Source organism: Nilaparvata lugens, chromosome 3 (assembly GCF_014356525.2).
Source record: "Nilaparvata lugens isolate BPH chromosome 3, ASM1435652v1, whole genome shotgun sequence".
Classification (NCBI taxonomy): domain Eukaryota; kingdom Metazoa; phylum Arthropoda; class Insecta; order Hemiptera; family Delphacidae; genus Nilaparvata; species Nilaparvata lugens.
The window spans coordinates 60,119,604-60,136,542 of NC_052506.1; the positions used below are offsets into that span (position 1 = coordinate 60,119,604).

Here is a 16,939-nt window from a genome sequence, read left to right on the forward strand (position 1 = left end):
AAAGTTTTTCAAGTTGCCCGATTTGAAAAAAATGTCATAATTAGTTTGTGGTTTATTTCTGGTTCAAAATTTTTCTTAATAACTCAATATCTTCAAGTTTTGAGAGTTTATTGAATGTCATCATTCTATTATATTCGGTTTTTAATCAAATAAAAATTTTTAGTTTTATTTCTGGATTGAAAAAATAACTCAAATCAATTCAAGAGGATAGCATAACCTATCATTTTTATTCATTCATAACTCCACCTTCATTGTATTATCATTCATCTCATCATCATCACCTAGGCTTACAATACTTCTACAAAGTCGCCTTTGTAAAATAATAAATAATCAATATTATTGATTGATGAATTAACAGGATTGGCTCGTCAAGTGCTTCAAAGGCCTAGAAATCTTTCTAGTTTGATCACCGTATGACTTGTTTATCAATAATCAGTCTTCTAAAGCTGCGTTTATACCAAAGTTATTAACAAAATGTTTATTTTTCCGTCCTTATAGATTCTATTAGATTAAACGGATCTTGACAAACACATAGGCACATCATTTGTATGATAAGCTACAGTATGTTCAATCTAATAGAATCTATGAGTAAGGAAAAATAAACATTTTGTTAATAACTTTGGTGTAGACGCAGCTTTAGCTAGCCACTGAAAAGCCTTCCAACGGATACCACCAAATAGTAGCAAAACTGCCTTAAATATTACTAAGAATATTTCTGATATGAATTATGGAGTTGTCTGATACTTTCATTTAGGATGAAACTTTCATTACACATAGGATGTCTAATCTGGCAAGTCAAGCAGTTTATTCAGATCCAGTTATTGCAGATTCGGCTCATAGTTTCCAATACCGTACCTATGATTGACTCTTATTGGTAGAGATACGGTATATTTAACTTTGAATATCATATTTTTACCCTTTTGAAAATGAATATTTTTACAAATTTTGAATTTTATTTGGGAAGCTGTCAATTGTAATTAGGAATTGTGAATTGTAATTGAGAAATAGTAAGATGTAAGTTACTTGGGAAATTGTTAATTGAAGATTAGAAAATAATCCACTTGTCTAACGTCATATTCCATACTTGCATTCTTTGCATGAATTTTAATTCATGAACAAGATCAACTGGATTTTCAATCAGATTTCTTAATTAAAACAGAAACTTCTGACTAACAAATCTTATTACCGCATCTCAAATTGAATTCATACTTTCTCAAATACAATTTACTATTCTTAATATTACATGATGTGATAACTTCTAAAATACAAATGTCTATTCTCAATTATTACAATTGATACTTTCTTGAAATTTAAAAAGGTATAGATTATTACAAGTCTGGTATAGGTAATACCTTCACATTTATAATCAATTCAACCAGATTTTAGCTAATACTTAGCCGTGATAAAAAATAACCATTTAATAACAATAATAATGCTTTTATTAAATCAAGAGCTTTTACAAACACAATGTTGAATTAATACAATATAAAATACCTTTAAATAATAACTTATCCAATCCAATAATAACTTATCACAACAATACATGAAAAAGGATTGTCTGTTTCATTGTTAAATCATGACTAAGTGCCAAAAGCCGGTTAAATTTTAATCGTGATTAATTCCAGGAGAGCCTATCAGACAAACCGTCTTATAAAAAATGCCTTTTCTGATTGGTTCTCGTGAAATTAATCACGGTTAAAATTTAGCCGGCTTCTGTGCAACTAACGTTAATTAGAGATTATTAATATAAAATTTATCAAACAAATATGAGAAAAATAACATTGTAACAAATCATCTGTCTGTAATAATCATTTTAGTAAAAATAGAATATTGCTATTACCCGATTTCATTCTTTACCTATTCTTCCAGTTTTTTTTTAATAATGAAATGTTTCCAAATACCGGTAACATTGCCTATTAAAATTACGCCAAAGATAAGGCTAAAAACAGCGTTTTGAAGTGCATTATTGCATTTCAAAAATTACACAAAGTACATCTAATTGAAATTTCGTGAAGTTTATAACAAGATAAGCAATGCAATTATTACTGATAAGAATGTACTAGAATAATAATGTTTTAACAAAGTGAAACCGGTGATTAGGTTAGTGATTAGTTTCCATAATGGGCCTACATTTTTAATTCATAATAAATTATTTTAAGTTGCTGTACTACTAACAAAGAATCTACTTTATTATTGTAGCTACAATAAATACAGCCTATCTAAATAATCTTCTACATAATTTATTTTATACATTAATACAAATAAATGTGAAAATGATTCAAACTTTTCTTTTAGCTAGCTCTACGTAACGTATTAAATATATATTGTTTTAAATTATTTTCATATAAGTATGTTAAGTTTTAAATCAGTTAGCCTACCTTTGATTTGTAACTTGAAGTGAGTTCAAATAATAATAAATAAATAAAATGTGAACGCACTGTAAGCATGTAAGCAATAAACAGTGTTAACATAACCTTTAAACCGAGAAGTGTAAAGCTTTTACAGAGTGGAAACGTGGAACGATCCTATCGTTCCACTCAAGTTTATCTTTGTTTACATTTTTGACTGTCGACAAGCTCTCCAGTCGAACAGTTTATACCCACCCTGTCGATCGGCTCTCCCATCGAACAGTTGGGGTTCCCCCGGTGTGCTTACAGCGCTCTCAATGTGTTACACCTTTCTATAGTCAAAGGTTACACGCAAACTAAGGGCAGCCATGACCCATGATAGAGAGAGGCAAGAAGAGCCTCTACCACTGCAGGGATAGGTGTATTTTTGTGAGTAAAATTGATTTCTATGACTAATTATTATGATTATGATATTTATGATGATGATGATGGTATTGCAAACTTGACTGGAATGAACTATAGACATCAGCTTACATTATATAATCATGTAAGGCCGGTATGTGAAGTTAGGCCGGTATTAGACGGTAATAGTAGTTCTATGATATGATTTCATACAACTTATTTCATATGATCTACATATGACAGAAATATTACCGTGTAATACCGGCCTTAGTTTGTTATATTTTACTATCATACTTTGCCTTCTTGTTTTGAACTTAGAGATATGTAAATAAGTACCGTAAGCTGGTATCAAAGAAACGTCTTCATAAACAAGTTTTTCGAATTCCCCACTCAAAATAACATGAAAATAATCCAATCTTCATAATCATAATTTTGCAGTTACAGTATGGCATTTCAACTTAGTAGAGCACTTAAGGCTAAGCAGTATTAACACTGTAACTTAGGCTATATTAATTTCAAAGCTTTAAGTAAAGCAATTCTAACAGTTAATTTTATGGATGCATAACAACTTTAATACATATATTTGAAATGCTCAATAAAAATTCAACATAGTATTTATTAAATATAACTGATTTGCGCCTTGTCTTTTATGCAACTTCCCATCATATCAATAGGGCTATTCAAATTTTCCGCCGCTTCTTGCCTCTCTCTGTCATGGCTGCCCATTTTCAATTCATAACAGGAATAGCAGCCACTTAGCCACTCTACAGTTTACTATATTTTAGCTCGTTGGCTGTATACTTCTGTAGCCTGTTCTGTTTCTGTAGTGTTTACTGTTTGTGTTCAGACTGTTCTAATTATTATTGATAGTATCTGAGTTAATCTTGCTATCAACGATTTTTCAATGTCTGATTCAAATAATTCAGTTGCTACCGTTGACTACTCAAAAATGAAGGTTAATATTTGATTATGTTTTTAGTTTCATAAGTTTTTAGAATATTAACTTTTAGGTTATAGGCCTAGTATCTTTTTGGCTGTGTGGATGTCACCGTACATTATTAAAAAATCAATTATTGTTGTTTAGAGAAGAGTATAGGGTCAATAAGAATTAGAAACTGTTAAAATTTAATATTTTTCGAATATGGCCCAATAGGGTTTTCTATTTGATTACCGTTTCTCTTTAGGCTATGTGCCGCTTTAATACTTTTTCCGAATTATTTTGGATTACATTATATTAAATATTACCCATAGTGTTTTGATATTGTGATCAAGCTTTCTTTCATTGAAAAAACTTCATCATTAAAGTTACCATGAATTAGTTAACTTATATTCTACTTATTTACAATAGAAACATTTGTATTGAATGAACGTTAGAATGTTTTTACTTTCGACTAAATCATTTAGTATTATCAATTTACAATTTAGGGAATTTGAATTTGGATTCTGCATCATTTACCAATACGGAGAAACCTTTAAAGTACTGTGGATTCACATAGGCCTACAGGGTTGATAAAAATTATAAAAAAAGCTTAATTCTTTTTCAAATATAATTTGACAGTGGACTTTATTGGAAATCCTATTGAACTTCAAAATTTTAAAAAGAAAATTCTCTGTAGCTTCCAAACTTTGGTCTGCCACAATGAATTAAACCTTTTTTTAATGAGAACGGTTTAATACAAGATTTAACAAAACAAGTTGCGGATTTCAAAGATCAATACACAAATTCATGAGGGAGCTCTCCAACCTAGGGGGGTCACTAGTTACACCTCTAAAAACAGTAGGCACTATAACATAGTAGAATTAGAAGTAATTCTGAAGTGAAAACTTCATTAATTTAGAAATTAGATAGTTGTAAATATAGGTGGGCTACATGTTTACTCTAGAAATTTCAAAATATTAACCAGATGCTATTAGTGTAGAATAGTACATGTTATATTGAAAAATATTGTAGCAAACATAGTATATCATTCAAAAATAAACTATAAATCTATATAAATGAAAATCGAGCCTCAAATTTTGACATTCAATAAATTCTTGTGTGTGCCCCGAATTTGATGATTTTTTTTAGTTGTGTTCGTTATGCTCAGGACCAGGTTTATGGCCTATCAAATTTATAATCCGACTCAGGACTCTTTCTTACGGTCTTTCAAAGTTTACTTACATGTAATCCTTATGGGAGAAGATTTGTGAGCTGGCCACACACAGAAATAAAAATCAGCTGTTATAATCATTGTGTCATCCAACAGCCGTCGGTAGATCTGTTTTTATATTTTCTTTCTACTGATTCACAAAATTCTAATAATAATGCCGCAGTACGAACGACCACCAAACTTGGGTTGTAGAACTAGAAATGCTGTAAATTAAGAATTATGCACGGGAAAAACAGCAGCAAGGAGATATACCATTCAATTTCCTAGCAAGCTGCATTCAACTATATCTAAAAATACAAACTGCTTAACAACTAACTAAGCAAATAGAAAGTCCATATTGAGATATAAATGTAAATACTGATTGTTGGATAATTTTCATAAAAATATAGTTTATCAGATTAAGCTAAGGCTAAGCACACCTGAGGAGGCGCGGCTTGTTGATACAAAGTGTTGATCTTACGGAGATTGCCTTATCACACCGTTCCACGCCATGCCCGATCCAGTGTGTGTGAGTTCTTCCATCCAAACCAATAAGCAAGAAGCACCTGAATGCAAAATGCCGCATCCCGCCTCCTCAGGAGTGTATCAAGCTAAAGTTTGTCATGAGATGCATTAGGCCTAACTATTTGGCGGTAAGAAGTTCGCTGGGCCATCTAATATATTATAATTTCCTCTTTTGTTATAAATTTTTGATGCTTTTGTACTCTAGAGCGAAGCTAGGTTCCCCGATATTTTTATATAAATTATTATTTGTGTCATTGTTTGTATAGTGTTGGAGTATAGTTTGTTGACTACTCATCATCGAGTTTATTTACAGTAGGCTAGATGAAAAGTTCAAATGAAATGCATTGATGTCAGCTTCAAATGAGTTCTTTATCAATCTATAAACATATGCCGAGTATATTAAATTTCAAACAACGTTCTAGATTTTGTTTCCTCAAAGGGGTATTATTAGTATGATTTTTTTAACGTTTGACAATTTTTTTATATTTTTAATGTTTATATAGGTAGCTGACTTGAAAAAGGAGTTGAAAGCAAAAGGACTAAGTACAGTTGGAAATAAAAATGAGCTTCTAGAAAGGTTACAGTCTGGCGTAACATCTCAGTCATCAGGTAAAATTTCTTTACATAATCGTGAACTAAGTTATCTCCGTTTTAATTGTCTAGTGGAAAATTATTCTTTTTTTCATCAAAGTCCAAGACGTAATATGAAGCATTCAATGCAATTGGAATTGTTTTAGTCTGCATAAAATAAGTTGAGACTTGGCCCTCCATCCAAAGAAAGTACAGGGTTGCCAAATCGTATAAAATTGCAACTCTCTCAAATTTCCTATTGAAACAGAATTGGATGTAGAATATCATCCCCGATTTTCCAGTAGTGCTGGAAAAGATTCATGATTCAAGGATTAAAAAGAATTTTTTTCTATGAAATTGGAAACATTGCGGAAATTTGTTTTTCTTTTGAATACCACTTATCTCAGGAACACTTCAATAAATCGGAGACTGTTGTAGATACAGTATAGCCTAATATTTTAAGTTTTATGATAAGTTATTGGTCAAGTATTCTACCTTTTGACGTACAACTGAATATCAACCCCTCATAAGGTGGTGACTTAGGGGTTGTAACTCGAATATTTTTAATGTAAACACCCATTGGGTGGTACATCATTTTAAAGGCCTTTTTGAAACAGGAGAGATAGCATCGATAAAAATGTTGTATGTTACTTCTATCCAAAATGACGGCTGATTGAAGGTTTCGTTTTTAAAGAAATGAGGGGTTTTAACTCAAATATTTTGAATGTAAACATCATTTTAAAGGCCTTTTCATAACAAGAAAGATGACTTCAATAGTTCTATGATACCTTTCTACGAAATGGCGGCTGATTGAACTTTATCAATTATTTATTTAAAAACTAAAACTTCAATCAGCCGTTATTTTGGATACAAGTATCATAGAACATTTTCAGCCATCTTGTTTTAAAAAGGCCTTTAAAATGATGTACCACACAATGGGTATTTACATTTAAAATATTCGAGTTACAATCCCCAAGACACCTCCTTATGATGGATTGAAATTCAGTTAGTAGGGTGAAGATGAGAATACTACCCCAAAGCTGTCTCAAAGCTGCCCCCAAAAAGGCAGATGTAGAACCATAAACCCAAAAATCAAACCAAACCTAATCTAATCGAAATCTAGATTCCAACCTAACCTAACCTCAAATAAAGTTCCTCACTTTTATTATTCCCATTTTTATGGGAAAAGTAGATCCGGCTTATTTCAATTCCTTGAATAACTAAGAAACCGTTAATTTTACAAAAAAAAAGATACAAGAATAACTTTTTTCAGTAAATCTAATAACAAATCCATTGACACCACATTTGTTAAGATTGAACAGAAAATAAGGACCAGTCCTACTCTTATAGAAAAAGTAGATCCAGCTTTTTTATTTCTTGAATAACTAAGAAACCGTTAATTTTATTAAACAATTACAAGAATAACTATTTTTCAGTAAATTTAATAACAAATCCATTTGTCAAGGGACCAGTCCCACTCTTATGGAAAAAAGTAGATACCCCTTTTTTATTTCTTGAATAACAAAGAAACTGTTGATTTTATCAAAAACTACAAGAATAACTTTTTTCAGTAAATTCAATAGCAAATCCATTTGTTAAGATTGAATAAGGATCAGTCACCCTCTCTAACCTAACTCAACTTTTTCTGAAACTGAGCAGCAAGCTCTCTCCTCAGCACTCAGAATATATGTTTTTTCTAATGATGTTTTTGTGTTGAGACCTGGCACAGCATTCAGCAACCTTCTTTAAGGGTGTTAAGGAACACCAACCTCAGCACCAACCCACCCACCCTCCACTCCCCCTCTGTGACCCTCTGTCTATAACCAGCTAAGTTTGAACTACTTGAAAACTTACCTTCCCTAAGGTTGTATTGAGAAGAAAAAATATATAATAAAAATGTATGAGAAAGAAGTCAAGTCAGATATATTACTTGTTGATCAGAGTTTGCATCTTGATGAGAGTATTACTAAATATGAGTATATCACTCATACACCATATATTCAACAGACATTCAATTACAATGATGAAATTTGAATAAGTTTAAAACAAGAAGATATTTATACACTTCCAAGTAGAAGTTTTATCATAATTGAAGGTGATATCAAAGTGAAATATAAGAATGATGTGGAAACCAAAGACTATTCACTTATCAATAATGGAGTTGCATACCTATTTGATGAAATCAGATATGAATTGGGAGAGGTTGAGGTTGATCATACACGTAATGTAGGATTGACAACAACCATAAAAAACTATCCACGTCAATCAAAACTCGATGAAAAAATTATGATCATCATCAGACTCGGATTGTATTGAATCAGAGATATCAAAATCAGTGAAAATTGATATTACAGAACTACAATGGAAAGTACCCTACATACATGCTTCTGACACTGTTTGTTCTGATCTGCTGAGTTTAACACATAGTGATATACCAATTAGCATTCTATTCAGATCATGGGAATTGCATGAATTTCCACAATTAGATGAAACTACCAATCTTCAATGGACAGTTAAGACAGCTCCAAACATATTAAAACCTAGATTCACTATTCTTGGATTTCAAAAGAATAGGAAAATGTTATAACTGCAAACAGGTTACATTTTGATTTCTGTAATCCAAACAATGCTAATCTCTATTTAAATGCTCAAACATTCCCCTACGAAAATATTGCTGGTAATAAACATTTATTGTACCACATGTTTTCTGGATTCCAAAATGAATACTATCCTTATAACAGCAGTACATCAATTGAGTATAAAACATTTGATGAATATGCACCATTGGTTGTATAGACTGTAGTAAGCAAAATGAACTATTGAAATCTGGAGCAATAGACATAAAGTTGACATTGGAAACAACAAATAATTTCTCAGCAAAAACCAGTGCCTACTGTTTAATCCTCTATAATAATGAGTTTGAATATACACCACTAAGTGGAACAGTAAAAAGAGTATTATAAATTTGAAAAAATCTTCTATAAAATAACAAAACAATTTGGTTAAAAACTAGACAATATTCAAATCAAAATACACACTCTACAAATACAATACAATACACATTCCACACTCTACAAATTTATCAATATTATTCCATATTTAATCTTCAGCATCATCCCATTGATTACTAAACTCCTTTATATTATCATTGATTTGTAAAATTGTTCTTGCTCTCCCATAGAATGTAGGTGAATGATCTCCAACTATTTTCTTCAAATTTTATTTTAAAGCAACATACCATTTTATATTATTATTTGATTTATCTGCCTGCTTCTTTCAGAGCACAATTGGTTTTAAATATTCAAATACTGACTGTGGTGATATAGTGTAAAATTTGTGCCATCTATATGAGCAAACTTGATCATTGAAGGCTTCGATTTTTTCAAATTTATTAAAGTAGAATAATGTTCTTGGTCTGGGTAACCAAACCCACATTTTTACTTTCCTTGCCCTATTACCATAGGTAAGGAAAGTATTGCTTTCCAAAAAAAATTAAGGTACCCTAATTTCAAGTTTTCTACACGTTTCAAGGTCCCCTGAGTCCAAAAACATGATTTTTGGGTGTTGGTCTGTGTGTGTATGTCTGTGAACACGATAACTCCATTCCTAATTAACTGATTGACTTGAAATTTTAAACTTAAGGTCCTTATACCATGAGGATCCGACAATAAGAAATTCAATAAAATTAAATTCAAGATGACAGAAAAAATGGTGGATAATTATTAAAAAACCATGTTTTTCACGGTTTTCTCGAAAACGGCTCTAACGATTTTCTTCAAATTCATACCATGGATAGCTATTCATAAGCCCTATCAACTGACAAGTCTCATTTCTTGGAAAATTTCAGGAGCTCCGCAATATTATTGAGAAAAATGGCGGATAAACACTAAAAAACCATGTTTTTCATGGTTTTCTCGAAAACGGCTCTAACGATTTTCTTCAAATTTATACCATGGATAGCTATTTATAAGCCCTATCTACTGACATGAGTCTCAATCCTGGGAAAATTTCAGGAGCTCCGTAATATTATTGAGAAAAATGGCGGATAATCACTAAAAAACCATGTTATTCACGATTATCTCGAAAACGGCTCTAACAATTTTCTTCAAATTTATACCATGGATAGCTATTTATAAGCCCTATCAACTGACATGAGTCTTATTTCTGGGAAAATTTCAGTAGCTCTGTAATATTATTGAGAAAAATGGCGGATATCACTAAAAAACCATGTTTTTCACAATTTTCTCAAAAACGACTATTTTTTTTTCAAATTCATACCCTGTATAGTTATTTATCAGCTCTATTAACTGGAATGAGTCTCCTTTCTGGGAAACTAATGGGGGGTCCACCTCATCCTTGAGAAATGGACTTTGTAGCCCCTAGTTGAGATATTTCATCTGTAGAACAGCTGTTTTGACGACTTTCAAAAAATATCATCGAATTTCACAATTTACATAAAGGAAAAAGTACTCTGAAAACAATTATACAGAAGTCTGATTGTAGTTTCAAATATGTTGCCGCCAATCGTCATTATGTTATTCCCCTAAAACATTCTTGAAAGAGGCTTATAGTTTAATGAGCAAGGAAAGTTGTGTGAGTGTACCACACCAGATTTATTTCTGGGTGTACTCACCTACACCTACAATTTCTTTCTGGGTCTACTGACTCTACTCACCTAATCCCAAGTTTTTCTACCTATATTTATTACATTTTTTCCATACTATTCTTTGAATGAGATTCCAGAAGAAAGTGAGAATTGATGGATTAAGTTTGGATCAGTCATATACTTCCACCCTTTTTCATTATTGAGATTAATGTTTGGTATGAAAGTTGCAGCTAATGGTATGCATTGTAAGAAATGAGAAAAATTCTGAATCAAATTTTTAAAATCACCAGTAGGTACCCTTCTACTTCCTTTGATGTTACGACCGCTTTTGGCTAATCATGCCATTATAAAGTATCAATATGAGCTTTTAGGAAATAAACTAAGGTTTACTTAGGTTAGGTTTACTTAAGGTAATGTAGGTTTACTAGGGTAATCAAGGTTTACTTTCTAATACTAATGATTCATTTTGACACTTGATTAGCCAAAAATGGCAAAAAAATTATAGTGTACTAGTGATTCAATCTCATAATTATAAAGCTATCAAGTAACTCTGTAGAAGTAAAAGAAAAGTCTTATAATTATATGTAGGATCATTTTTATAGTTTTGTTGATTTCTTGATTCATTCTCGAACAATAACATTTAAAAATCATTCACGGTACCTATATATTATATATGTTATGTATGTAATGTATTATATTTTTCAAAATCCAATTGAACATAGCAATCATAAAAGTATAATGAGGTCATTGCATTTATCTCTGACTCGCTTTTAGGTTTATTTAAATTTTGTGGTAGCAATGCAATTTGATGTTATACTCTGATTTATAATAATTATAAGTATTTAGAATAAATTCCAGTTTAGTATTCAAGAATGAATATTCAAGAAATTGTTTGGTTGCAGTATCAACTTACAATATTCATCAATTTTCTGGTAGTCAAATTCAGATTTGCAATAACTTTTTTCTACTTTTTTTAGCTTTAATTTATTGTGATACATTCTGTGATTCATTTAGAGTATAAAATCAACCTTCAAAATTCAAAATTTTAAATCATTATTTCTGGACCAAAAATCAAGTGACGAAGCAATGTGTGATTATATAACCTTATCTTTTGGACAACATTAACATTTTATCAAAATCTCTGGAGAGAAATAGTACATGCTTAGCCTAGTTTTTCCTCCAATTTCATAATTGTACAGGGTGATTACAAATGAAATAGACAGTTTGTATAGCTTGTAGAGAATTTATTATTTAAAAGTTTATATCATTACTTACATGATTACATAGAAGAATTCTTGAAGTTTTTATTGAAAATTTACAGATGTTCAATGTGTGCATCATTTGCAACACGACAGATATCAACACGGTAGTCAAATTCTGACCACACACGACTAAGAATCTCACGGTTAACTGTAGCAAGAGCATTTGTGATTCGTTGTTTAAGATCATCGATATCAACAGGAAGCGGTGGTACGAAAACTCTGTCTTTTACATAGCCCCACAAGAAAAAGTCGCAGGGCGTTAGGTCCGGACTACGAGGTGGCCACGGCTGAAACACAAAGTTTTCCTCACTTGCACGGCCGATCTATCGTCTAGGAAGATGTTCATCCAGATACCCTCTGACGTCTGAGTACCAGTGAGGCGGAGCTCCATATTGTACAAAAATGAAGTTACAACTATCTTCATGGAGTTGAGGCATTAACCATTCGGTTAACATGTCCAGATAAATTCTTCCGGTTACTGATGGTTCTTGGAAGAAGAAAGGCCCGTAAACCTTTTCACAAGATAAAGCGCAAAACACGTTCACTTTAGGAGAATCGCGTATATGCTGTACAGTCTCTCTTGGGTTTTCTGTTCCCCATACTCGTACATTATGTCTGTTAACTTTTCCACTAATGTGAAAAGTGCATTCATCACTGAAAATTAGGCGATTAAACAATGTGTCGTCATTTTCAAGACAATGTTGCATCTCTTGACAAAAATTTTTACGTACAACTTTATCATTGTCATTTATACTCTGATTTATAATAATTATAAGTATTTAGAATAAATTCCAGTTTAGTATTCAAGAATGAATATTCAATAAATTGTTTGGTTGCAGTATCAACTTACAATATTCAGCAATTTTCTGGTAGTCAAATTCAGATTTGCAATAACTTTTTTCTACTTTTTTTTAGCTTTTCTTAAAACCACTAACCAATAATGTTACCAAATCAAACTTGTAATAACTATCTTCTTATTTCATTAGTCAGGTTTTTCCAAGTCATGAGAAAGGAACCAGAAACTTAGTTATTCATCAGCTCTATACCATAGTGGCAGAGGGTGAAAAACACCTCAATGGAAATAGCAGAATGACAGGTGTATACCGCTATACTTCCTGGAAGATTAGGCTATAATATCCATAGAAAAGACAACATTCCTGCACTATTGTCTATTATTGGAAGCAATCCTCTATGCGAGAAGGCCAGTCCTAAGTTTTGGTTTCACAATATTGACAGAAACGTGAGTGATGAAGATTCTACAAAATCGGCCCAATTTTTTCAATTCTTTCCCCCACACAAGTGCGATATTACTTCTTCACATCGGGTGAATTATTTTATATTTTGTACGAGAGTTTGGTGTATGTGCACATTGTAGTACTAGTTTCCTTTTATTGTCTTTGAATGTGACAACCAGTTTCAGCGTATTATATGTCATTATCAAGTGTCAAAATGGATTATTTATTTATTACAAAAACAAGGAAGACTGCAGGCTATTAACTTATAAGGAAGTAAATACTAAGGTTTACTCAAGTGACTAGGGTTGACAATAGAATATAAGTTTAGACCTACTAGTAATTCAATAAAGCTATCAAGTATCCCTGTAGAGATAAATGAAAAATATGGAACAACCATACATTAGATAAACAATAAACAATCAAATTTTGTTTAAATAAGATTAAAACGGGGATAGAATGTGAATTTCTTCATGTAATAATACATTGCAATCATTTTATAGAAAATTGTCAAAAAAACTTTTCAAATGGAAATCGAGCAACAATTCAATAGAAACTTCAAAGTCAATTATTTTCTACATAAAAAGTTATGTAGGCTATGGTAAGGTACCCAACTATAGAGTTGGGGGGTCGAGCATGCTCCACTCTATGTAGAAAATTCAAAGATAAGTAACAACATACTAGACTTTGGTCAAACCACTGAAGAAAGAGAGAAATGGTGTAAGAGAAATATCAGGTTCCTTCACTGCTCATGACAGGTAATAGATAGCAAGATTTTATTTCTATACCTTCCACCAAAAAAATAACATAGCACCATATTATATTGTTAATTTACAAAATCTGTATTGACAATGCCAACATCAAACTAACTTGTTGACCAGCCTATTTCTTTGCCTACGCTCATCCAAATAGTTTAATTTATTATGTTAGGTCATCTATCAGAGTGATAAAAGTGAGTTTCTTTATGAAGTAGAAATACGTCTTACAATACCCAAAGAAACAAATACTATCCTCCAATTCAATGTATTTCTTTCAAATAAATTTGGAACGTAGGCTCAAATAACACTCAATTTAAAAGTTATTCTTTTATACAGTATAATTACTGAAATCCTAATTTCTTCCATGCCCGGAACCCTGAAACAAATTTCACATACTAGAACCCCTGCACTATACAAATGCTAATACATTATGCTCTCATCTGCGTTTTTCCAGCGCTTTCTCAGCTTTATCGAGAACAAATGAACAGAAGATGTCCAAATTTACTACAGAAGCTCAGCTGGGGTGTAATAATGTTGTGTTAGAAGGAATTTGAAATAATGCCAAAGATACACCCAAAATTAGAGTTTTTTTTGCGTTTTGGTGATTGAATCGAGCGAGGAAGTACTTTGACTTTCTGATGAAATGAAGCATGCTCAAATGAAAGATGCAGGCGAGCAAAGCGAGCCCGTTGATCTCATTTTTGGACGATCCAGTCAGGGGTCCAGGAGGCAGAGCCCCCTGGCTAGACAGATATGGCAAGCAAAGCGAGCTTGATGGCTAGTAACTGAATAAAATTTGTGTTATAGGGGTAAGCTGCACATATCAGAAATTATAAAGAAAGGTTTCCCAAAAATAATTGAGCAAAAAACAGGGATATATCTTGAATGATTATCAAAATACAAGTGATATAAAAGGACCATGAAACTATTGGTTGTCATCTTGTTTTCAAGGTGTTTGCCTGTGATTTTGACTTGAGTTCTAGACTTGTTGGTTGCTTTTTGCAGAGACAAACAAATATTCAAAAGAATAGAAGAAGAATTATGTTCTCTTTGCTTGTTGCTAGTTCTAGACTAAATAGACTTTTCAACAATCAATTGGTTACGGCCATCTGCAAACTTGTAGGAATGGTTGATGCCTTTGTATTTGCACTTCTATTCACTCACTCACTCTCTCTGCACTTCTATTCACTCACTCACTCTCTCTCTCCTAGTGCTCTCACTTCTCACACTGTACTGTTTTTAGCAGAGAGTATAGAATGTTACATTCTATCCTTACTGGTTTTTAGCCCTTGCCTGGCTAATGTGATGGGGTACCAGAGCTGACTTCGGCCGCCTCTTAAGGAAGGGTGCTGAATGCTGTGCCAGGTAGTCCAGGCGCTGGCTTACATTGAGCATACATGTGAGAGGCAGAGAATTTAACTTCGGATTATTGTTAGGGGTCTTTAGTGTATATGAAACTCGATGTCGTCACGTCCCAGGGTGGTCGACAGATTGGTGGAGAGGGGGGTAAGTTGTAAAAAACGTGCGCTTATAAAATCGCCTGTACTGCAGTTACTATTCATAGTAAAGCTTTGAATTTTTTTCTCAATATTATGTACACATAACTGGCTTTCAATGTGGTCCTCTACATTTTCGCGATAAACCGCATAGTTTTTCCGTAAAAAAATAAAATAACTTGAAAAATGGTTTTTTATTATGGACTTTTTGTTATTTCTCGAATATTTGAGTCGTTAGCCGACTTAGAGGAAAAGGTTCCTAATAAACGTTGTAGGCCGTTTCTTCCTGAATTCAATGATATATATATATATATATATATTATATATATATATATATATATATAATGTATAGTTTGGGGGTTACGATCATATGCGGTGGTGGGAGGGGAATAAGTAGCACTGTTATGCTGCGGCGCGGTCCTCCCCCATGATTAATGCGCTTATTGGCCTGTCTTTCGATTGCTTCTACTAGTCTCTGCATTCAAATTATGCATTTCAGGACCACTATCTTAAGTATTTTCAGTCGCTGAACACAACTTTTCAATTCTCAAGTCTCAATAATTGATAATTCTCATCATAATATACAAATTATGGTCAAAATTACAAACTTCATCTCAATATCATTATTTATGATTACATTGTAATGATAAACCATCTTGTTAGGAATCCTATATGTGTTTCTCAGTCGATAATACACTAATATTTCATAAAGAGAGAATAATTATTTGATTTAGTTCAATGATCACTTTGGAATTGCGAAAGTCAAGTAATGGAGTTAAACAAATGATATAGGCTACCCCATATAGAGCACCGAGTAACAGGAGGAAAATATTTTCTTAATACAAATTTACAGTTGAAGCACATATAATGCCAATTACTCCCATGTGATATGACTTGATATTTGATAACAAAGGAAATACAACTCTAAAGCTGCGTTTACACCAAAGTTATTAACAAAATGTTAATAACTTAATCTTTATAGATTCTATTAGATTGAACATAGCTTATCATTCACATGATGAACATATGTGTTTGTCTGTACAATCTAATAGAATCTATAAAGATTAAGTTATTAACATTTTGTTAATAACTTTGGTGTAAACGCAGCTTCATGAACTTATATCTACGAATATATACTTTTCATCTGGCCGAGTTTGACTGATTGTCTTGGGGTGGTACTTGAATGGAAGTGGAATGTGAGATATCTTTGTTGAATCTGAAATATTTGGAGAGAATACTGTTGGAAATCTATTGAGGGGAGATCAGTATAATTAAGGTGTGAGAGCAAGCAATCAATTCAATGAAACAACTACAAGAAAGACTCATGAACGGTTCAAATATGAGAGAATGTCAAAGTATATTTGAAAGAAGTCAGGAGCTATTTGTGGAGTTTTTTTTAGAATCACAATGCAAAATCAATGACTTCTTGAAATTGATGAGTGATTATTGTAACATAGTTTAAATTATCTCAAATTGTATTCATGCTCATAAGGAAGGACTCTGATATTGCACATAGAAACTGTACGAGAAAAGATCCCATACTTTTTTCATTCAATCACACAAACTATGCTATTGAGTCTGTGTTATATCTAGAAAATATGAAAAAATACC

At 32.1% G+C, this 16,939-nt stretch overlaps 1 protein-coding gene across 1 annotated transcript in view; it reads left to right on the plus strand.

Annotated features, from left to right (window-relative positions):
* Positions 1-3,523: 3,523 nt before the first annotated feature.
* The window catches only part of LOC120348730, a 31,058-nt gene continuing 17,642 nt past the window's right edge, over positions 3,524-16,939 (plus strand). The window contains exons 1-2 of the mRNA XM_039424223.1: positions 3,524-3,705; positions 5,908-6,013. Coding sequence (XP_039280157.1) covers positions 3,655-3,705; positions 5,908-6,013 — 157 coding nt within the window. The 5' untranslated portion in view covers positions 3,524-3,654. The remainder of the gene's footprint in view (positions 3,706-5,907; positions 6,014-16,939) is intronic.